General features: G+C 42.0%; 1 protein-coding gene across 5 annotated transcripts in view; it reads right to left on the bottom strand.

Annotated features, from left to right (window-relative positions):
• mthfsd (methenyltetrahydrofolate synthetase domain containing) overlaps positions 1 to 6,741 on the bottom strand; it is a 54,269-nt gene extending 47,528 nt beyond the window's left edge. For all 5 annotated transcript variants that reach the window (XM_078544595.1, XM_078544597.1, XM_078544594.1 and 2 more), the window contains exons 1-2: positions 6,505 to 6,741; positions 262 to 365 (exon numbers count right to left, since the gene is read on the bottom strand). In XM_078544595.1, the coding sequence (XP_078400721.1) occupies positions 262 to 365; positions 6,505 to 6,532 (132 nt within the window). In that variant the 5' untranslated portion in view covers positions 6,533 to 6,741. The remainder of the gene's footprint in view (positions 1 to 261; positions 366 to 6,504) is intronic.
• Positions 6,742 to 23,802: the final 17,061 nt, after the last annotated feature.

The following is a 23,802-nucleotide window of genomic DNA, read 5'->3' as shown; positions in this document are numbered from 1 at the left end:
AAAAACTCCACTAATGTGGCTACAAACAAGATAGATATTGTGCACTTGTCAAAATCTTATGATCATCTATTGAATCAACTGCACATTGCCTTAGGAAGCAACAACAGAGATATGGGTTCAGTCTGCTAAAAGTAGTGAATGTAACAAAAGAGGTTTGCTAATCATTTGCCTAGAATGAGTTTGACATGAGAACTTGAAATTTAAGAGGCAAATATTAGGGTTATTAAGTATAAAGTTGGCAAGGTTTCAAAGCGGTTTTACCTTGAAATTTGGAATTCTGTGATGAACTGGTCTTGGGAAGTTTGCCAAATCGTTTTCTTCCATATAATCCCAAACTTTCTGGCGAATGTCCCACTTAGAGACACCTAGAAAAAAGATGTTAAAAGAGTCTGAAGTCTGAAATAGCATTCCAGAATTATAACTGCTTGATCTTTATCTCTGTTAGGGACAAAACAGTCCAAAATCACTACACATGAAGATTTTGTGTGCTGTCACCCAGAGAGGAGGCAGAATGTAAATGCAAACTGTAGAGCAGATTATGGAGCAGTTATGTAAATGTTACAATTTAAATAACTGCTACATAATCTGCTCTACACTTGTAGACTGAATTTTGATTATTTGCATTTGCTCTTGAAACAGTCATTCTTCATTTGGTGACAAAAAAAAACAACTAAGTGCTGATTAAGGTGGCTTTTTAATCATTTTCTGCTTGTCACAATCTTTCAATCTATACAATTTCAATTCAAACCCGAACTAAAACACTCTTCTTACTCACACCCGCTGATTGTGTTAGTTTTCTACACTGTAGATATGACAATCATTTATTTTTACACTTTTCTGACCATTGCGCTCTCCCCTTGCATCATTTCATCCAGTATATTTCCAAGTTCGACCCTTTATCATCACATATTTTAGATGAATCCATCGGTCCAGTGAAGGGAATCAAAGGCTGCAAACGAATTTCAGAATTTTTTGGATGCTCTCACACCACTGCAATTTAAATTTCTAGGAGCTTCATTCTCACACACCATAACATCATCCAAACCCCTTGATTGAATGCATGTCCATTTTATTCTTTATGAACAGGTTGCGTTATGCTGAAATACCAGAAACACAAGGCGTGACATCTCATCATTACTTGCATTGTCAAGAAAAAAGGAACACAATACGTAATGTCAGGTCAACCAGGTAATATTAATCAACATGCTTAACTCAGGCTTTTTATACTTATACATATGCAAGAAATTTGAAAGCAGGATATTTTGTTTTTGGTGATCAGTCGTTGTTGAAATCAGGACTAAAATAGCTTATCATAATCTGGTTTCATCATTATGGTATGTCTTTCAAAAGCTGTATCTTTGTGTTCATGATCTTCAGTTATATCATTGGCTTCATTTGCAAGTCTGAGTGTAATAATCTTCTGTTTTACCGACATGTCTAGTGAAGATTTTTTTGGAATGTCTAAATCTTTCGAATCAACACAATTCAGTAATGATCTGCTTTCATTCGCCTCTTCTCAAATTTGTTTAGGCAATATGTATTGCACCAATTGGTCAAAGTAGTTTTTAATAAATAATACAACACTATGAAACATGAATGCTAACTGCAACATGCAGCCATAATCCCTCCATTTAAAAATATGTTCAGTTTAGCCAATGCTTCGAGTGGTCATGAACATTCAGCACCTAATTGCTGCACATAAATATTGTAAATATTGCTCAACAGAGCTATTGTACAGCAGGGAAACAAGGCAGAACAAATGAGGTGAAAGACACATTTGACTTTAAGAATTCTAAGTGCTTCGCATGTCTCAAAAAAGTATGGCAATCTTAAAAGTTTAAACAAAAATTGATTCTGAAACAGAGTCCATTGTTAGGTATATTACTTTGTTCTTTTCAAATGATCAAAAAATTCCCAAATGTGCATTGTTCTCAAAAATTCTGCCCATTGTTCCGCTCTGATATGAGCTTTTCATTGTTACTGGCATGTATTTCCAATTTTCTCCAACAAAATTTGTTACGGCTTACGTTTTGAGAATATCCACCTCCCTTTGTTACATTTGGATATCTCTTAAAACAGACAGCTTGTGAAGTGATTTCTACCAGTATAATAAGGTTATGCAGTAATACACTTCTCAGGTTGATATTCTCCACCAGCTGAATTCACCACCAGGTTTTCTGGAGGACGTGCGGGGGTGGGGTGGGGGATGCATTTCTTCAGTGCACAGGGAATAGTCTGCCTTTGCACATCAATAGACACCTCCTACCAGTTACCTGGTGATGCCTGGCAGGAGTTGCTGCTGCCAACTTCTTTGGCACAAACAAATACTTTGGCATCAGAAACTTTACAACAAGAATAAAAAAATTAAAAACTGGCTTTTGTTAAGAAACACAAGTTAGTTATAATTTTGAGGTCTATCAAAGATATTTTGGCGCTTCAGCTTTGTGAGGAAGAGTAAAAACGAGACTATCAACCATGTACTCTTAATCTATGGGCAATACCACATGAGGTCCACTATTGCCAAAGATGTAGAGAACAAACATTCAAGAGCATGATTTAAACCCCATTCAGATTATGCCTATAAATTGCACATTTCTCTCGTCATTTTCACCCTTAGGTGAAAGGCATAGACGTGCATTAGACATCAGTGGCTTATACAAAAAAAATCTGGATAAACCATAAGGTATAAAAGTAACGATTGGTGGACTTAGTTTGTATAAGTCACTCATCTCCCACAGGTGCTCTTTAAATGGGTAGAGTACAGATGCAAAAAAACATTGTTTGTTTTGAGCTATATATCAGCAGGGTTTACAAGTTGCATTGAGTTTGCACCAGGGTTACTGGCAGCTGCGGACTGTCCTTTTCAGACTTAGGCTTGATGAGTGAAAGTATAAGGTTTCAAAAACATTACCCAGATGTTGAGTAGGAATCCAGTAGAGGAAAAACTATAGAGAAACTCATAGTCCAAGGCTCTTTTCTGACCATATTTGTCAAACAGCCAACAAATCATACAGCATAGAAAGATGCCATTTAGCGCATTTCACCTCTGTCAACACTTTGAAAGAGCTATCCAATTAGTCCCAATCTCTTTGCTCTTTACAGCAATAACCTTGCATTTTTTTCCTTTTCAATTATTTATCCAATTCCCTTTTACGAGTTATTATTGAATATGTTTCCACCGTCTTTTCAGGCAGTGAATTCCAGATCACAGCATGTCACTGCAAAAAAAATTCTTCCCATTTCTCTCAGGTTCTTTTGCCAATCATCTTATATCTGTGCTCTCTGTTTACTGCTAGTGAAGACTGCTTTTCCTTGTTTACCCTATCAATACCCCTCATAATTTTGAACACCTCCATCAAATTTCTCCTTAACCCTCTCAGTTCTATGAACGATTCAAGCTTCTCTTTACATAACTGAAGCCTCCTCATCCCTGGTACCATAGTAGTAAACATCCGTTACACCCTCTCCAAGGCCTTCACACCCTTCCTAAAGTGTGGTGTCCAGCAGCAGAGTCCAATACTCCAATTGAGACCTAACCAGTGATTTAAAAAGATTTGTCTCCATATGGTCAGTAACTGATCTGCATCTGGACTTCAGGTCTGACACATCCAATAGTGATTGTATCATTAACAATGAAGTAATCAGAAGGAAATGTGTTAAAAAAAAACAATGAGACCAAGATAATGGAGCTTATAATAGCAAAGTTCAAAAGAATGCAAAGTGAATTAAAAATGTTTAATTGGAACACAATCATCGGAAGAAAAGTGGAAACTATTTGAAGGAAATTTGGTGTAGTTACAAACAGAATTGAACTTAATAATAAGTGAATTGTAAGAAAGATATTATTGCCTTTGAGAGAATTGGTTCCAGCAGAATAATTTAATTGGCACCTTCCCATTAATATTTTAAAAACAAAATTACCAAAGGCATAGCCTATAGTGCAAGACTTCACATAAGGCAGGGTAGATTTTCCACTAGATTGCATTAGTTTTATCAACGTAATCTGGATGAAATTGGCCAAAACAGCATAAAACATGAGGGAATTTTAAACCTCAGTTATATCAAGCATAAATTGAGTCTTCATGATCTTTATCCCTGATTTAAAAATCATTTTGCCTGAAGCACCCCCACCCATAAAACAGGATAAGCCCCAGATCAAAATAATGAGGGGAGCAAGTTTCTACTGAATGCACCAGTGCATAAGAACATAAGAAATATTAGCAGGAGTAGATCATATGGCCTCATGAGCCTGTTCCGCCATTCAATACAATCATGGTTGACCTTCTACCTTAGCTCTACTTTCCTGTCTACTCCCTATATCCTTTGATGGCCCGGGAGACCAAAACTCAAGTATCCTCAACGATGAAGCATCGACAGCCTTGTGGGGTAGAGAATTCCAAAAATTTAAAACCTGAGTTCTGAGTGAAGAAATTTCTCCTCATCTCAGTCCTAAATGATCCAAATGATCCACCCCTTTGCTTGAGGCTGTGCCCCCGTATTCTAGATTCTGCAGCCAGGGGGAAACAACCTCTCAGTGTCTAACCTGTCAGGCCCCTTCAGAATCTTCCATCCACCAATGAAATCACATCTCATTCTTCTCATTCTACAGCAGAGAGTGTAGGCTCAATTTACTCAGCCTCTTACCAAAGAACAACTATCTATTCCCTGGAACCATCTCTTCCCAGGAACCAATCTAGTGAACCTCTGCAGGGCTGCTTCCAAATCAAGCATATCCTTCCTTAAATATGGAGGCCAAAACTGAGCACGGTACTCCAGATGTGCTCTCACTTAAGCACTATACAATTCTAGCAAGATTTCCTTACTCTTGTACTCCAAACCCTTTGCAATAAAGGCCAACATGCTATTTCCCTTCCTAACTGCTTGCTGCACCTGCATGCTAACTTGCTATGTTCCTTGTATGAGTACATCCAAGTATCCAAGTCTCTCTAGACATCAATATTTACAAGTTTCAATATCCTGCTTTTCTATTCTTACTACCAAAGTGAGGAAACTCACATTTCCCCAAATCAGACTCCATCTGTCACCTTGTTGCCAAGTTGATCTTATACGGACACTAGGTATGTTTTAGGAGTTTTTAAATATTAAAAATATATTTTATACTACGATAAACTGATTAGTGTATACTCATGAAACTAGTAAATGGTTCTGCAGTGTTTGCTTTTCCAGGTCATTTTCAGTGACGAAAATCAGGTTACTCACAAGAGGCCTAGGCACCCTTATTAAAAATGATTAACACATTTTGTGATGACCATTTTCAGCTGTATTAATGAAACTGCAACAGGTTACCACTCTTAAATGAATGGGCATTTTTAAATATGAAAAGATCCAACTACATTTTATTACGCTGAGCGATTTCACTGGTCATATGATTTTGCAAATTCACTTTAGGGGAGTCCGGAACTGTAACTCAGTCAGCAAAATGCCAAGTGCAATTTGCACCATTTTCCCAACTGTGTCCAAGGCTGAAACTCACCCTAGCATTTTACACCTTCAAATGAAGTAAAATATCCCACATCGCTTCTTAGGATACCAGACAACATTTTACACCGGGAATACTAAGATAGGGAAAAGTTAGGTTTTAAGAAGCAGTTCAATGGAAGCGAGAAATGGAGGGGTTTAGGGAGGGGATTCCAGAGCTTGAAACCAAAACTGCTGAAGGCACAGCCACCAATGATAGAGCAATCAAAAACAGGGGCTGGATTTAATCGAGGTGATGGGGACCTTGCCAGCTTATGGGAGAGTCAGTGGGAGCCCCATGTCACCTCCATTAGGGAAGGCCCCAGAATTAAGTGCCACTCAGGCACTTAACAGGGCAGTGGCAGGCCTTTGTCAGAATCGAGGACCCTGGGGGGCAGAAGTCTCGCCAAGAAGCTGCCAGCCAATCAGAAGTTGCAAGTTCTGCTGAACAGTCGTGTCACCAGGGCGGTAGCATCTGCTGTCGGTATGACAACCACCTGAGGCCTCGTATGCATCCCAGGTCACCTGTGAACAATGGTGGGAAAGGAGGTCCCGAGGTTCAGCAGCTATGACACAGGGGTGACTCTCAGCGCCAAATCTCTCCTCAGCACCCCCCCGTGCCCCCACCTGATACTGGGTTAATACCCGTGGTGACAGGGTGGGGCTCTTAGGTGGGCATTAACTGGCCTCAACTGGCATCAGGGCAGGAAGGCTTGCCATGGACTTTCCCACCAAGGACCAATCAGGGGGGAAGATAGTGGAATCGCCACCCAGCACCCTCCTACCCTAAAATGCCCACCCTGCCACTAACCTCGCCACGCAGGAGGGCAGTAAATTCCTGCTTAGGGATGTGCACAAGGCAAGGATCTGCAGAGATCTGGGAGGAATCGTGGGGTCTGGAGGGGGGGGGGGTTACGTCAGTTGCAAAAGTACATCACAATATAATCTCAAGCAGAAAACAAAACAGTATAATTTGATGACAATATGCATAAGCTTAAAAAACTTTGCTGTAACACAAAACCATACCAGGCATTAACTTGATTGCAGGCTCCATGTTTTTTATAAACTACTACAGAAAGGCATCTGCCAAATGAGAATAATAAGGTGTCTGTGCCTTTAAACTGGGATTGTTTCCGCCCGGGGCTGTTTCCCGATAAGTAACGCGAAATGTACAAAGTAGCTGAGGAGGGATCGAATTCGCGCAATGAGAGTTAATGTAACAATTGCCAGTTCCCCGCGGCTGACACGTGTCTCCGCTGCCGCTGTGGCGCAGCGCAGTCTCTCCAGGCAAAAGCAGCAGCTGCTGCCAGCTTCCACACTTCATCCCAGGCAAGACAAGCCGAAACTGCGAATCGCTTCACAATGCTGGCATATACATTCATACGCGCAACCAGTCAATCCCCTCTGTTGCTTCTGGGCTTTATGAAAGGGTGCAGACGTGACTAAAACAACTGCGGGTCACTCACTCGCCCCCTGTACAGCCAGAGCACATCGGTTCACGGATCGGTGGGAGTGTCGCCCACAAGCTAGCAAAATGAAAGCAAAACGCTGCGGATGTTGGAAATGTGAAGAGCTCGAAACGTCAACCCTGTTTCTCTCTCCACAGATGCTGCCAGACCTGCTGGGTTTTTCCAGCACGTTCTGACTAAGAAAAGCTGTCTCCAAAATAAAATAGCTGGCCACACCACCAATGCTGGCAACTGAGACAGTATTGGATGTAGGCACAGGGCGATTGCCAACTCTGTTTGGGGTGCCTCTGGGAGGTCTTTGGGACTGGCGAGTGAAGCAGCCAGTACGCTTAGTGCTGATCTCAAAGGAAGCTGCCCACCAAGAGTGATCTCTGTGGGGCCGTGTACCCCTCTCCTGATGCCAGTTTAAATCTGGCACAAGTTAAGGGCATGCAGCGGCAGTTATGTCAGTTAGCAAGATTTCACACACAGCAAACCAGGGAGTTGCAAACATTTTAATATCCTGCACTTTTAATTTAAATTTTCAGATAGTGAAGGAAATGATTATGATTGGATTAAGGTAGAAAAGCTAAAATAAAGATAAAGAAACTTTAAAAATATATTATTTTCAAAATATGTGGAATTCACAGAATTTTAATGGCACAGGAGGAGGCCATTCAGCCCAACGTGTCTGCACCAGCTCCCTAAATGACAATCATTACCTAGTGCCATTGCCCTTTCTTTTCCCCGTACCCCTGCACATTGTTTCTATTCAAATAATCATCTAATGCCCTCTTGAATGCCTCGATTGAACCTGCCTCCACCACATTTCCAGGCAGTGCGTTCCAGACCTGAACCACTCGTTTTGTGAAAAAGTTGTTTTCAATGTATGGAGAAATTTGACATTCCATAAACATGTTAGCTTCTCAGGGCTGGTGAGGGCGTTTAGCAGTGAATGTGAAGTTAGCACACTGTTAAAAACTCAGTTACACCATATTCATCAAGGCGTAACTTTTCATGGGCTTTTGCAGTGAGACTGTTACGCTGTTCTATTTTTCAAAGGTCTAGGAACTCATTTTTATGTGAATATACCCGAGGTGCCAGGTTTCACTGCTGCGCAGCAGTCATGTGCTGAGTAACAATGTATCAGTCTATTCTGTGTAGGAGCAGCTTGGGGAGCTGAAAGAAACACTTGAAGCTGCAGCATTTGGAGTCTACAGCGTGATTATTTCTAACTCATGGGAACAAGAAAACATAACAAGAGACTTACAGTGAGCCATAACTACCGTGGAGTGGCAATCTCAGTCAGATTGCCACTCTGCCCCTAGTTCCTTACACTGAATTGCAGTTGCGCCTTTCTCTCATCCGAACTTCCAACTCAGGCCAGGTGAGGAAGGTACAGTACAGCGGGTTCCCCAGGCCTTCAGTCAAGTGCAGGAGATTCAGGAGAAAGGAAGACACACCACTATTTTTTTTTTACAGCTTTAGCTGCCATAAAGCAGGTAAGTTGAAAGGTCCTAGCCACTTGGTGAAGTTAAGTGTGTAAGGTAAGTGGGTAGGATTGTGGCGGGGTAGGTGGTCAGTGGGGGAGATCAGGTGGTCAGTGGGGTGTGGTCAGTCGGGGGGTGGTCAGGTGGGGGGGTGGGTCAGGGTGGTCAGTGGGGTGCTGGGTGGTTGGTGAAGGGGGAAGGACACCCGGAGGGGGTAGGTGGGGTGTGTATTTAGGTGGATAAGGGGGTCCCGTGGGGGTCAGGAGGGTAATTAGGGGGGCTTTGGGGAGATAGTCGTGTGTTGGGGAGGGGTGTCCCATGGAGGATCGCGGGGGAGGGGGTGGGGGGTCAGTACTATAGTTACCCAAGAGTTAGAAGTGGTTTTAAGAGATTCAGAACCTTTCCGAAGGCTACAATTTAAATAGGAATATCGGTTCCCGGTACAGGACAATTCCCGACGGAACTTTGAACTTCCCAGGCAGTTGCTGTGCAATCTTTACATGGAGACCTCCATGTGTTGGGGGGGGGCACTGGTGCATCTTTGGGGTACCCCCCCATCTTGCTGCCCCATATAACAGGGAATGGAAGTCATGGACCTAACAGCTTAAGAGTGGAAGTTCGTGTCAGTTCAGAAGGATATCAATCATGCAACAGCACCCCTCTAGAGAAGTGTAAAATCATTGACAGCAACTTTTGTACATTATTCTCCAGAAGTAACTGTCAGTTTCAATGAAGTAATGATGACAAATGCTGACAGTCACACCATCTTTCAGCAAAATTCGGGCCATGATCTCACGACTTGAACTGTCCTTCCTAGTCAAACATCTGCTTCACCCAAAGTAAAAGCAAAATACTGCGGAAGCTGGAAATCCAAAATAAAACAGAAAGTGCTGGAGAAACTCAGCAGGTCTGGCAGCATCTGAGGAGAGAGAAACAGAGTTAAGGTTGCAAGTCGAATACAATTCTTCTTTGGAACAGAACAATTTTTTTCTATTTCCAATTTTATAAAAAATCAACTTAAATTTGTCTGCTCTGGTTTCTAAACTTTCTGCCACTGGAAATAGTTTCTGCTTATTTACTCTTATCAAAACCCTCATGATTTTGAAAACCTCTATCAATGCTCTTAATAACTTGAAATATCTAAATCAGATACCCTCTACATTTATATATATCCAGTGAATCCAAACAAAGGCCTGAAGGCTATTTTCATACTTCAATACACTTATACCATTCCAGCTGGCTTTTTCTGTAGCTTCTCTAGAGTCACAATATCCTTCTTGAGGCGGGGAGATCCAAATTATACACAGTACATTATAACCCTATTATTGTGGCCCTGGTTTCATCGTGAATAGTCCAGGCTATACATCTCAGGACCCTGTTCATTTTGGCTGCGGCTTTCTCACAGTGCTGGGAGTGGCTAATGAACATCCCTAAATCTCTTTCCCTAAGTTACACCCACCCATGCGGCATCCTACATTTAAATTCAAGCAAAAAAACTGCGGATACTGGAAATCCAAAACAAGAATAAAAATACCTGGAAAAACTCAGCAGGTCTGACAGCATCTGCAGAGAGGAACACAGTTAACGTTTCGAGTCCGTATGACTCTTCAACAGAACTAAGGAAAAATAGAAAAGAGGTGAAATATAAGCTGGTTTAAGCGGGGGGGAGGGAGTGGGACAAGTAGAGCTGGATAGAGGGCCAGTGCCTCTTTGTCCTTTTGTCTATGACATCTTTTGGCTATCTCCACCAATCACTGGTCCTCCATCCAGCTCTACTTGTCCCCCCCCACCCCCCCTTAAACCAGCTTATATTTCACCTCTTTTCTATTTTTCCTTAGTTCTGTTGAAGAGTCATACGGACTCGAAATGTTAACTGTGTTCCTCTCCGCAGATGCTGTCAGACCTGCTGAGTTTTTCCAGGTATTTTTATTTTTGTTCTACATTTAAATTCTATGCACTTAGGTCCATATGTCCAGAAATTTGTCAATCGTAGGCCACTTCTCCAATCCATCCTAATCCAGTTGCAGTTCATTCTTCTGTTTGAGGCCCTAACCCCTACTGCACTATTATCTATCAGTCTTGGATTTAATAACTGTATTACCTATGCCCTGTTCCAAATTATTAATAAAAGAATAAACAAAATCTGGACCCAAGTCTTAACCTTGGGCACCCCACCAATGACTGGACACGAATGGGAAGCAACTCCATTTTCAACCATCCTTTGCTCACGTCAATTCACAATTCATTTTGTCATTTCACATTTCCATCGGACTCAGCACGGAGCCCCTTTAAAAGACAGGAGCCCGGACCCCAAGAACTGCCGGCCAATCGGAGGGCCTGCAGCTCTTTCGATCCAGTCGTGCCATGGGAATGGTGGCCACTGCTGGAACTGCACCAGCTGAGAAGATGCACCATGGAAGAATGTGCCCCTCCCAACAAGTAAGTGAGGTCGATGTTCAATGAGGCCATTAAGGTAGTCCCCGGCCAGGGGACAGGGGGTGTTGTTGGTGAGGGTAAGGGAGGGCTCTATCCAGGGGACACCATTGCCACTGTGGGGCCCCTACAGGCCACAGAGAACTCAAATATGACCCCCCCCCACCCCCACTCAAGTCCAGAAGAAGCCTGCCAGGGTTCTCCAGGCAGTTTCCCTAAATGGTGGAGGACCCGCCCACCACTAGTATGCCAGCAGCAGTGGGAAGAGGTCCTTATTTAGCCACAAGTGGCTCAATTGGCCTCCAGGTGGAAGCGATGCCCTCCACCTGGTAGAATGCCACTGCAGCTGGAAGGCAATGGGCACCCCCCCCTCCCCCACCCCCACCACCCAGCCCCACCTCACAGCCCATCCCCAGAGGACTGGTAAAATCCAGCCCGGTGTGGGTACTTATCCTGTTTAAACTAAAGCCGACAGGCACACCACACTGGCAGGTGGAATTTCAGCCCTGGTGAATATCTGTCCTTGCAGTGCCTTAATCGGAATTTTCATAAGCTTTGCTGTATTTAGAAACAAATAATTTGTAAATAGAGTAAATGTCACCAGATAGTGAATAGCGCAGGCCACTCTCCAGACATATGAGAAGCAGATTCTTGTTTGTGTGGATACAGTTGATGAGTCACGCAAGATCAGTATTCCAAAACCAAAGAATGTAATTAATTTGTACCACAGAAGTAAGATAGATGATTTCAGAGCTTTACTTCAAGCTGTTGTTGATCAGTACGAATGGAGAAATGATTAAACTGGTTGATCCTGGGGTGCTCACAATGCAAAAGTTCAGCATTGAGTGAGATTACTAAATGAGAAAAACAATGGCACACTAATTTGAAAATAAACTACTCATACCATGTCTAATGAAGTTAATTCTTGCAAAGATAATAGTTGGAAACACATTTAAAGGTTGAAAGAAAGATGGAAGCAATTAACCAGAGCAATTGAATATGGTATTATTTACATGCAAAGTTTAATTGTTACCCGCTGCAATTTGTACGATGTGGGGAAAAGCCAAGGACCAAGTTCTCACACTGCAATAAAAAGCATGCTTTATTTTTATACTCATACAAGAATGTCATTTTAAGGAGGTTATGCATCCCATTGATAGGATCCTACTTGATGCAACTTTTTCTGGCTGCCTTGATGAGTTGTGCAAATGTTTTAGAAAGCTGCAAATCTGGAATTACTGGTGTTGCAAAGCCAAGGTCAGAGGCACAGGATAAATTTGAAGGCAGTCAGGCTGTGGTATCCAGGCTTTACTAAGACACAAGGAAAAGACTTCCGTGAGTTTCTGACCTCTGATGCCCTTTGCAGCTCTCAGCAAGGACCCCACTGAGTAAATGCTGTCCTGGTGTTTTTGCTGTTTGAAGTTCAAGATTCTTTGCAGCTAGTATCCCTTTGGCCGTGTCAAACTGAAGATCTTCCTTGATGGCAAAGTTGTGCAGAGCAGGCAGTTGTAATTCTGGAGAGCTTACCTGGCCAATATTTCAGATCCCTACCTGTCCTGTCCAGGTAGCGAATGTACACTTTCAGCACCCTAATGGTCCTCTTGATCACTACTGCAGTATGTCTCACTGTACTACTCCTCTATTTCTGTTTAGGATAGTTTCAATAGGTAACAAGGGATAGGTCTTATCATCCAGTAGCCACTCTTGGATACATTTTTCTTCCTTGAAGTGGTGTGGGAAGACCAAACTGAAGGAGGATCAAGACCCATGACAATGTCCTGTAAATTGGCAGTTAACATGTGGAAGTCATGTGCGGTGTCACAAACTATCTGCACTCTCATGGGGTGGAATCTTTTCATGCTTACACCAGTGAGGGGGTCTGATCTCTGAATGTCTTCAATGTGACTTGTGTGCTTGGTGTGACCCTGGACCTTGGGGAAGTCAACAAACCCATGGAACTGTACGGCCCTTTCTCTCTGCCATCTTGCTGAGATACCAAAGCATGGCTGCATGGCAAAGAAATGGGCTGCTGTACTGTAAAGGACAATAGTGGCCCAGCACATACATGCCTGTGCTACTGCTTGGCTTATGTTATACAGGTTCTCTGAGGCTGTCTTAAAGGAGCCTGAGCAACAAATTAAAAAAAAACACAGGTCGAGAAAATGTCTTCGAACTGTTTAAAACATTAACCGAATTTTCAGATGTTTCAACAAACTCCTCACTTTCATTTTGATCAGGTGATAGCAACCACTGCACTTCATAGTCTTCATGACTCTAATTGCAATAGCTGGGTAAAACGAGATGATAGAAATATAAAATGCCATTGACTGGCATGTACTCATATGCAAATGACACCAGGGGACTGAACAGGCAAATTGCAGAATGGTTCAAAAAGAATGAGGAAATTCAGGGAGAAGGGTTTTAAAGGCATGCAAGCAATAGAATTGACTTCCAACAAAACTTCCTCATTAAACCAGCACTACTCTGTTCCAGCACAGCTAATGCGCTGGAAAAGCTGAGAAAATTCACCTCCAGTATTCTTTGTCAAAATGACCTGTGGGAATTTTTACATCATAATGGGTGTGGTGACCCAGATACATCCACAGTGATAACCTCATGGCCACCAAAATGTAGAGTTCTAAGCCAAGGCTGTAGTGAATGAAGTGTTGCCCAGCCTGTTCCATAAAGTTAACCTTCCGAAATATTCCCCAGTGTGACATGGCAGCCAATCTAATCCGTTTTTATCTCAGTAGCAACCATCTATTCATCCCTTCACTAATTTAGGATCATTTCATAACTTAATGATAGCCCCGTCCCATTTCCAAGAGCCTGTCTTCAAAAGCTATTATGTAACTAGGAAAGTAATGGGCCTAAACCCTTTTTGGTTCCAATATGTTGCAGCACCAAATAGGAAACTTCTGTTCCATGTTCAAATTGAATTTGGAAGCGAGATCCCAAATGAATCTGAGGGCATCTAAATTGTTTCAACTAGCTGTGTGTTATACTTGGCTGCTGATCACCACAATTGATGTTGAACATTCATTCTCTATCCGTGGCAGATTTTCAAATGACACACAAAAAAACTTGATAAAAGTCAATGTCAAATTGTTTATAATGATGAGATTTAGTAAGGATTATCCAATTGCTTAACGGAAGGAACAAATGCAAATAAATTTGAAGGCTTGTGAAGGCATTGTTTATTTAATAAATTAGTTTCACATTCATGTTAATGCTTCCCTATGCTGTAATTATAGGCAGCAGATGGTACATCAATTTTGTTGGTGAGGGAATATGTTCCGCTATGTGAAATTGTCCATATTTTTGATTAAGTAACTCCAAGTCTTTATATAATAACACAAGAACATAAAAAATAGCAGGAGGAGGAGACCTTATGGCCCATCAAGCTGCTGTGCTCTTCAATTTGATCATGGTTGATCTTCTCTCTCAATTCCAATTTCCTACCTGCTCCACATATCCCTTGATTCCCTGAGAGACCATAAATTTGCCTACTATATCCTTTAATATACTCAAAAATGGAACATCGATAAACCACTGGGTACAGAATTCCAAAGATGCACAACCTTTTGAGTGAAGAAGTTTCTCCTCAACCCCTTATCCTCAGCCTATGCCCAATGTTCTAGGTTCCCCAGCCAGGGGAAAGCTCCTTTCGGTGTTTACCCTGTCAAGCCCCTTCAGATTCTTGGATGTTTCAATGAGATCATCTCCCATTCTTCCAAACTCCAAAGAGTATAGGCCCAATTTACTCAGCTTCCCATCATATGGCAACTTTCTCATCTCAGGAACCAATCTAGTGAACCTTCACTGCACTGTCTCCAAGGCAACCATGTACTTCCCTAAATAAGGAGACCAAAACTGCACGCAGTATTCCAGGTATGGTCTCACCAAAGCCCTGTACAATTGTAGCAATATTCTTTATTCTTATACCCCAATCCCCTTGCAACAAAGGCCAACGTACCATTTGCCTCCCTAATTGCTTTCTGCACATGCAAGATAACTTCCTGTGTTTCTTGTACAAGTACCTCCAAGTCTCTCTGAACATCAACATTTAGACATTTCATGCATTTTTGAAAATATTCTGCTTTTCTATTCTTACTATCAAAATTAGTTACTTCATACTTCCCCACATTATTATACTACATCTCCCACCTTGTTTCCCATTCACCTAATCTATCTTTATCTCTTTGCAGCCTCTTTGTCTCCTCTTCACAGCTTAAATTCCCACCTAGCTTTGCAGCATTGGCAAACTTAGACACATTAATCCTGATCTCTTCATTTAGGACATTAATAAATAATAAAAGGCTGAGGTCACAGTGTTGATTCACGTGGTCTTCCACTGGGTATTGATTACTTGTAAATGCCCCACTTAACCCTAATCTCTGTTAACTGTCCGTTAACCAATCCTCTATCCATGCTAATATATTACCCCCACCTCCATGAGCCCTTATCTTGCATATTAGCCATTTGTGTGCCACTTTATCAAATGGCTTTTGGAAATCCAAATATGCCGCATCTACTGCATGGTTCCCTTTTAGAAACATAGAAACTAGGAGCAGGAGTAGGCCATTCGGCCCTTCGAGCCTGCTCCTCCGTTCATTATGACCATGACTGATCATCCAACTCAATAGCCTGCTCCCACTTTCTCCCCATACCCTTTGATCCCTTTCGTCCCAAGGGCTATATCTAATGCCTTCTTGAAAACATACAATGTTTTGGTCTCAACTACTTTCAGTGGTAACGAATTGCACAGGCTCACCACTCTCTGGGTGAAGAAATTTCTCCTCATCTCAGTCCTAAATGGTCTACCTCATATCTTAAGACTGTGACCCCGGTTCTGGACTCCCCCACCATCGGGAACATCCTGCATCTACCCTGTCTAGTCCTGTTAGAATTTTATAGGTTTCTATGAGATCCCCCCCTCATTCTTCTGAACTCCAGTGAATATAATCCTAATCGACTCAATCTCTCCTCATATGTCTGTTCCGCCATCCCAGGAATCAGTCGGGTAAACCTTCGCTGCACTCCCTATATAGCAAGTACATCCTTCCTCAGATAAGGAGACCAAAACTGCACACAATATTCCAGGTGTGGTCTCACCTAGGCCCTGTACAATTACAGCAAGACATCCCTGTTCCTGTACTCGAACCCTCTGGCTATGAAGGCCAATATACCATTTGCCTTCTTTACCACCTGTTGCATCTGCATGCTTACCTTCAGCGACTAGTGTACATGGACACCCAGGTCTCGTTGCACATTCCCCTCTCTCAATGTATACCCATTCAGAAAATAATCTGCCTTCCTGTTTTTGTTACCAAAATGGATAACCTCACATTTATCCACATTATACTGCATCTGCCATGCATTTGCCCACTCACTCAGCTTGTCCAAATCACACTGAAGCATCTCTGCATCCTCCTCACAGCACACCCTCCCAACCCGCTTTGTGTCATCTGCAAATTTGGAGATATTACATTTAATTCCTTCATCTAAATCATTAATATATATTGTGAATAACTGGGGTCCCAGTACTGATCCCTGCAGTACCCCACTAGTCACTGCCTGCCATTTGGAAAAATACCCGTTTATTCCTACTCTTTGTTTCCTGTCTGCACCCTACTAGTTACATCCTCAAAAAACTTCAATAAATTTGTCAAACACAACTTCCCTTTTGTAAAATAATGTTGACTTTGTCTAATCGTACTATGATTTTTTAAAGTGCATTGTAAAGACTTTCTTAATAATAGATTCCAGCATTTTCTTGATGTCTGATGTCAGGCTAACTGGCCTGTAATTCCCCGTTTTCTCACTCCCTCATTTCTTGAAGAGAGGTATTACATTCATGAACTTCCACACCACCGATGGGACTATTCTGGAATCTAAACCGATGAAGCAATGGCCAGTTTTCTTTTTGCTCATTAGTTTTAGCATTTGCGCCTCTGCATTTCTTTAACTTGCTTACTTTTCTTTCTATTTTTGTTATGCTCTCGTTAGCCACCAATCAAATTGTGCAAGACTTTTCTCCCAGTCACATTCCGTCAAAAGAAATGTTCAAATACAGCTGGCATGTTAGTCGTCAATGCAGCATGTTTCTAAAAATAAAAGTTTTCACATAAAATTTCATGAGCAACCATAACTTAGCTCCAATACCTTCACTGCATCATCCGCGATAATCATACCACAGCATCGCAGGCCTCTGAACATCTTGGACTTTGATGAAAATTCACTTTCATATTGAATTGAATTTGATTATTGGTCACGTGAAAAGGAAGCAGAAATTTTATTCAATCGAATCTATATGAATTTCGGTGAAAGGAAGCAAAAAAACTATTTTGCATATCTGCCTCCCTTTGACGTGCAATGTTTTAATTCGGCGGGGCGGGGAGGGGGGAGGTGGCGAGCTTTGAATAAGTAAGCATTGGAACTGCCCTCCTGCATGAGTAAAGGCATGTTGTGTATTGAAGGAGAAATGATAAAAAAAAACATGCATTTATATCGGGTCATTCACAGCCTCAGAATGTATTTAAGTACTTTACTGCGAAGTGTAGTCACCGTTGCTGTTTAAACAAATGCAGCTAGTGTTCTCACAAGCAAGGTCCCACCAACAGAAATGAGATAAATAAGATAACTTGTTTTTAGTGATGATGACTAAAGGATAAATATTAGTCATGACACCAGGGATGTATTTGCCTGCTCTTCTTCAAGGCAACGCCATGGGATCTTTGATGTTCACCTGTGAGAGTTGTTGGGGCTTCAGTTTAACATCTCATTTTGAAAGGTGGCACCTCCAACAGTGCAGCACTGCCTCCGTACTGCATGGAAGTGTCAGCCTAGGTTATGTGCTCAAGTATCTGAAGTGACTCCACACATTTCTGACTCAAAAGCCTATGAGGAATTTGTTGTTACTTATTTTAACTACAGTGCCTTAGGCTCACAATTGATTGATGTAACTTTAATATATGAAGGACAAAAAATTATTTTCCCACTTATCTACCTGCTGTGTGACAAGAGCTCCATTTGTTAATGCCATTAATTTTTATTTCTTTTAAATCTGGGATGCAACATATTGGAGGATGCAAGAGGTAGTTAACTAAAAAGGCTGCTGAATTTACTAAAGTTTTCTGCTGGTTTTGGTGTGAATCAGCAGTTTGCTAAAATCATTTCATTGTCAAACCCTGATAAGTACATAAATATGCGTGCATGAAACAGATTAGAGACCTGATAGCTGGGGTGGTGGGAATGTGGGGAAATACTTCATGCTTGAAAAAGGATTATGGGTGGAATTTTATGGCCCCGTCGTGGTGGGGGAGGCCATAAAATATGGCAAGCTGTTCAAAAATCCATTGACTTTGGCAGGACCCTAAAATCTCGCCGCCATAAATTTCCGCCCTATGTGTTTTTATGCTGTGCTTGGATCAGGAAAGCTCCACAATTGGAATGAATTGAACATAGTTGGATGCGTTAGAGATCTAACAACTATGGGTTTGCTTGTCATTGATAGTCAATAATTGTGCCTTTCTGAGGAGAAGCTGTTAACTCATAAGATACAGGAGTTTATTAGCATTACTGTAACTCTTTCCTGTTTCGTTGGAAAATATTAAGTTAGAGAATGATGCACTCTTAGAATTGGGAAATGTTATTTAATATTTGCTTGATAGCAGATTTTCTGCTTGAATGGGTTCTCTGCAGAGTTTTTCACTATTGATCCATCTCATTTTTCAGTAGATGCTTTAAATTATTCCTTTCGAATTGAAATTCACCCTACCGCCATGTAGTCAAACCTTGCATCAATACTGACTTTAAAAAATTAAATGTATAAAAAAGCTCTTGTAGCCTACATGAATCTCAAGCCAATTCTGGGTAGGTTGCAAGATTTTAGCCAAGACGTTGGCATCAGAATGACAGAAAATCATTTCAAAATATGTACACTGGAGCCAAGCGCATTTTACATAAGACCAAGATGCCTTTAATAACATCCATAAGGTACTTGATCTTAAATTGTGAAGATTTATTGCTCAGCACTGGTGGTCCTTCAGGATGCTGAACCAACATTTGATTGGATTGAATGGAGCTTTTTATTTTGGGTCCTTGAACAAGTCTGAGCTTTTAACAGAGATTTGTTCAGTGGATTAAAATATTAAAAGTTGGATGTATGTTCACAGAAATGTCAGAAAAGGTTACCCGTTAGCTCCGTAGCTATGAAGGGGATGAGGAAAGTGGTTACTGGTCAAAACTGACTGTGGGGAACCGCTTGCATGTGCTATTAAGCAAAAGCATTGTACTTCTTCTTCTTTTGTATGACTGGGTATAAAGCAACAACTATAATCTTACATCAAGGTGGTCAAGCCAGGATATTGCATCAGGAGTGGTGGTGTGTATCACTATAATACCTCCATTGTATTCATGACTCAGGCATTGAGTCGATGTGTTCCATGGTCTGTTCTGGGTGACCACAGTCACACACAGGAGAGTTTTTAATTTTCCATTTGTGCATCTGCCATGATTTGTACAGTTGCAGTTTAGGGATGCCCGTGAGCTTCATGGGAGGTCGAAATCAGGGACCTTCTGTATCATGTATTTCACAAGGTGTTCATTCATGACTTCTTGTGAGGACCATTCATTTTCCCCCAGGCTTCTTCAGGGTTGAAATTGCACTGCCTGAGGTTGTGTGCCCGGGTCCAAAAGGGCTTATGTGACATCAAGCGCAGACGAGGGACATTGGTGAGGTCCTGATGGATAGGGAGGCGTTTTTTTCCCTCGATTCACTGAGCTTCATGGAGGGTCGCTACATCGTGGTGGAATAGAAGATGGCAGCCTTCACGCGGCCCACTCCGTTGAGTGAGAAATCACGACAAATGCCATCAACCCGGCCACCGAACATAGATCAACGATCTCCCAGTCTTCAGAGTGATAGCCCATGTCAAACATTGTGCTGGAGGTATGAGAGAGGAGAAACCCAGGAAATACAATGAATCATTAGGGAATATATCCAGATGGCATATCATAATTGTCTCAAGCCCCTAAGTTCTCCCTTTTGTTTATAAGCACTATGTTGTTCAGGCATTAAAACCCAATGGAGTTTTCAATGATCTGTATTTGAAATCTGTGGCCCTATCAGGAACCTGTTTTTCTTGGGCCATGTAAATGTGTTATTAGAAGCTAGTGGGACTGTTTGGTGTTAAAAAGCAATTCTGCCATGGTACAAAAGGGATAAAAGAAAAACACAGCTTCAACCACAGAAGAATTTTCCAGCGCATCTTGTTATATTTTGTTTCAATCGTTTGTCAGTTCATCTGCAAAACAAGTGTTTGTGGAGGAGCCAAGCCACTGAATTCAAATAGAAGCATTCTGTGTGAGTTATTCAAATAGGCATTTGATTGGCAGCTCCGACTGAATCAGCAGACAGCTATTCAAATTCATGATTCCTTGGTATCCTTTTTGAAGATATTTATCAAAATTTTTTGAACTGATTATTGGGATGTGAGTCAGTGCTTCTGATTATTGGGATTATGTAACACAATTTCACAAAGTTTACAGATGTAAACACAAAACTCTGAACGATGAGATGGTTAGTAAGTCTACAGACAGACTGATAGACAGACTGGTGAAATGGCCAAACACTTAACGGATGAAATATAAAAAAGAGAAATGTGAAGCGATGTATTTTGGAAGGAAGAATGAGGAAAGACATTGGCCGAGATCTTCTGGTCTCCGGGTCGTTGGACACCAGACACATGACCCAAGACGCACAGAAGTTCCGACACGCTGACCTCTGTGGGAACTGCTCGGGAAGTTTGAACTTTTGGTGGGAAATTCCCCTACTCCTTGGGGCACTCCGCAAATGTCTCCGACTCTGAGTTACAGTCAGAGGCTTTGTACAATTCTGTGCGACGTAACTGAATATTTACCCAGGAAATGTTAGACAGAAAAATCCTAGTCTAACTCCTGAGTAACTACAGAACTGAAACCCCAATCACTCACACTGACCGCACCCCCCCAACTAACACCCTCTATCCCCAACTAACCCCCTGACTCACCGACTACACCTGACCCCCAATTACCCCCAACACCCCTGACTAACCTCCCTGACCCCCCTCAACTATCCCCCTCCCCCATGAATAACACCGTACCCAACCCAACCTGACTGCTCCGACCAACTGACTCCCCACCACCACCTGACTACCCCTCCCAGACCCAACCTGACTAGACCCTGACCTGACTACCTCTCCTGTCTGGACCTGACTACCCTCTGACCCAACTGCCATCTCACCAACTTACCACCCTATGCATCTACCACCTCACCTACCTGCCATCTCAGCCACCTGCCACCCTACCCACCTACAATCTTACTCACCTATCATCTCACCCATCTGCCACCTCACCCACAGCCACCCAACCCACCTGTCACCCTACACATCTACCACCTCAACCACTGGCAACCCTACCCACCTACCACCCTAACTAGTTTCCACCTCACAGACCTGCCAACCTACACACCTGCCATCCTATCCACCTAACCAACTCACCCACCTGCCAATCTACCCACTTACCTTACCTACCCTACATACACACCCACTTACCTCACCCACCAACTACCCTAGCACCCTATCCATTCACTCATTCATCCACTGACCCATTCACTGACATTCACACTGGATGTTTAAACTCACCATACAGCAGCTAGGGCCATAAATAAGGGCATGTTCTGAGTTCTCCCGATGCTACAGTGGAGCTTTCCGAGGGATGCTGCTGCTCTGTGGATGATCCAGGCCAATATGAATTAATTGGTAAAAGTTTAAAGGTGATGCAAGAGCAAGGAGACCCAGAGATGTGTGTACACAAATCTTTGAGAGTGACAGGACAAGCTGAGAAGACTGTTAAAAAAGCATACTGGACCCTTGCCTTTATAACTGGATGCATAGAAGCAAGAAAGTTAGACCCCGTTTGCAATATTGTGCCTCATTATCAAAGGATGTTGGAAGCAGATTCGGTGGTAACTTGTAGAAGGGAATTGGATAAATAATTGAAGGGGAGAAACTTGCAGGGCTGTGGGAAAAAAGCAGGTGAGTGGGACTAATCCAATATTTCTTTGAAAGGGCGTGCACTGTCAGGATGAGCCGGGTGGCCTCCTTGCTATGTCATACTATGACTCTGAATGGAGATTTAAATGGCTCACCGCATCTGCTGGGGGGAGACACATCGTGACGGGGCCGTAAAATCCTGGCCTATGAATCTGAAGACTTTGAAGGGAATATATTATGAAATAAAATTGAAATAACTTTTTACTCACTTGTTTTGGGCATATGGAAAGAGGTAAGAATTTAGTGGGTTAAATTCAATTGTCATAAGCAGTGGAAGGTCAGAGGTTACCTGACCTCTATGGCTCTTTGTCTGTCTGACTCAGATGTCTTCAACATGGCTTGTTTGCTCCCCCCCTCCCTTGCCCTAGTTGGAGTTGGCAGATGTAAAATCACTCCTGAGATTTCTGATCACAACATAGTCATGGAAGATTAACTGTTGAGTCTATATTAGAAATGGACCATTTCAACAGATGACACATCTCCCTGATTAATTGTATGAATATGTATTTTTAATGTAACTTCTGAAGGCTCTAAAGCAATATGGAAGTAATTCCAATTACAATAAGTTTGAGTATGTTGTAAAATTGTTCAAAATTATTGACCATTTACAGTATACATGTAAGAGCGGGGAATGGGCAATTGGAATAATATACACTGCATAATAATATACACTGAATGCTTTCATTCTCACAGTAAAACAAATTTCAATGTAGCTGACATTAATAGTTTCCTTTGGGAAACCAGAGTCCATTTTGAATAAAATACAAGCAGATAATGTGGGATTTGTACAAATGCTGACTTCTTTACTCTCCTGATTGGATCCCAATGTAATATTAATACTCCATGGAAAATACTGCCAGTTGTCAAACTTTTTTTTTTCACTGATCAGGATCACACTTCAGTCTTGAACAGCAAATTCACAAATTAACACATGAGCCAAGAAATGAAACGGTGGGAATGAGATATATAAAAAAAAAATTAGGGCACATTATCACTTTGCTCCTCTTGCACTACCAAAACAACTAAGCACAAAATTTACTGAATTATTTTACCGATAGAAAATGCACAAATATTTATTATGTTGAATTCTGTACGTGTTTCTGGGTTTACTCGATTGTTTGGCTTTTGCAATAAGGGAAAATGTACGGCAGAAGTATCCACAAAGGTAAGATTGATCACTACCAGGGAATCACAACAGATGTGGCAGAGATTAGGCGCATGGCAGATCTCCTTGTACTCCATTCCAATAAGGTACTAAATCCTAACCTCAGAGTCGCTCCCCTTGCTATACAAGCACATACTTTCCATTTCCGATACCAGCTGTCCTCATGGCCTAAGTGAGATTGCCAATTTGCGGTTAGTTTTGTGTTTAGGATTTTGGGCTAAGAAATGGATTGGGACTGTTCACACTCATTGCACTGAGGCCTCTTATATCTTTTACAGAGAAGAGTCTTTCATTCCATTAATTTGGGCTGGATTCAAACCCAGGTGAAAGAACAGTTATGCTAACTTGCTGTGCTACCCAATTCCTCTCAAGAGATTTTCTTTTCAAAAGAAGTAAATAAACTAACTTTGAATGTTTTTCAATATACAGTGTATCCTTCCCCGTTATGCTCACTGTGTTAATTTGTTATGTGAAATGATAATTTATCTTCAACTGAGCACTTTACTTAAATTAAAATAAGCAATTCCGTGAACTGAACTTCACGCCCTCCCCCCCTCCGCCACCACTGGCATTTTTGAAGGTCGGGGGGCCATGTGAAATAGAACAGGTGGTCTTCCCACCACCTTCCCACCCACCCCTGTCCTGTCTCCCATATTATGGTGGTCGGGTAAGGCTTTAGGCAGCCGGCCCAC

The sequence above is a fragment of the Cetorhinus maximus genome, chromosome 6, assembly GCF_964194155.1.
Source record: "Cetorhinus maximus chromosome 6, sCetMax3.hap1.1, whole genome shotgun sequence".
NCBI lineage: Eukaryota > Metazoa > Chordata > Chondrichthyes > Lamniformes > Cetorhinidae > Cetorhinus > Cetorhinus maximus.
Note: the sequence above shows the minus strand (reverse complement) of the source record. Positions and strands in the feature narration are given on the sequence as shown.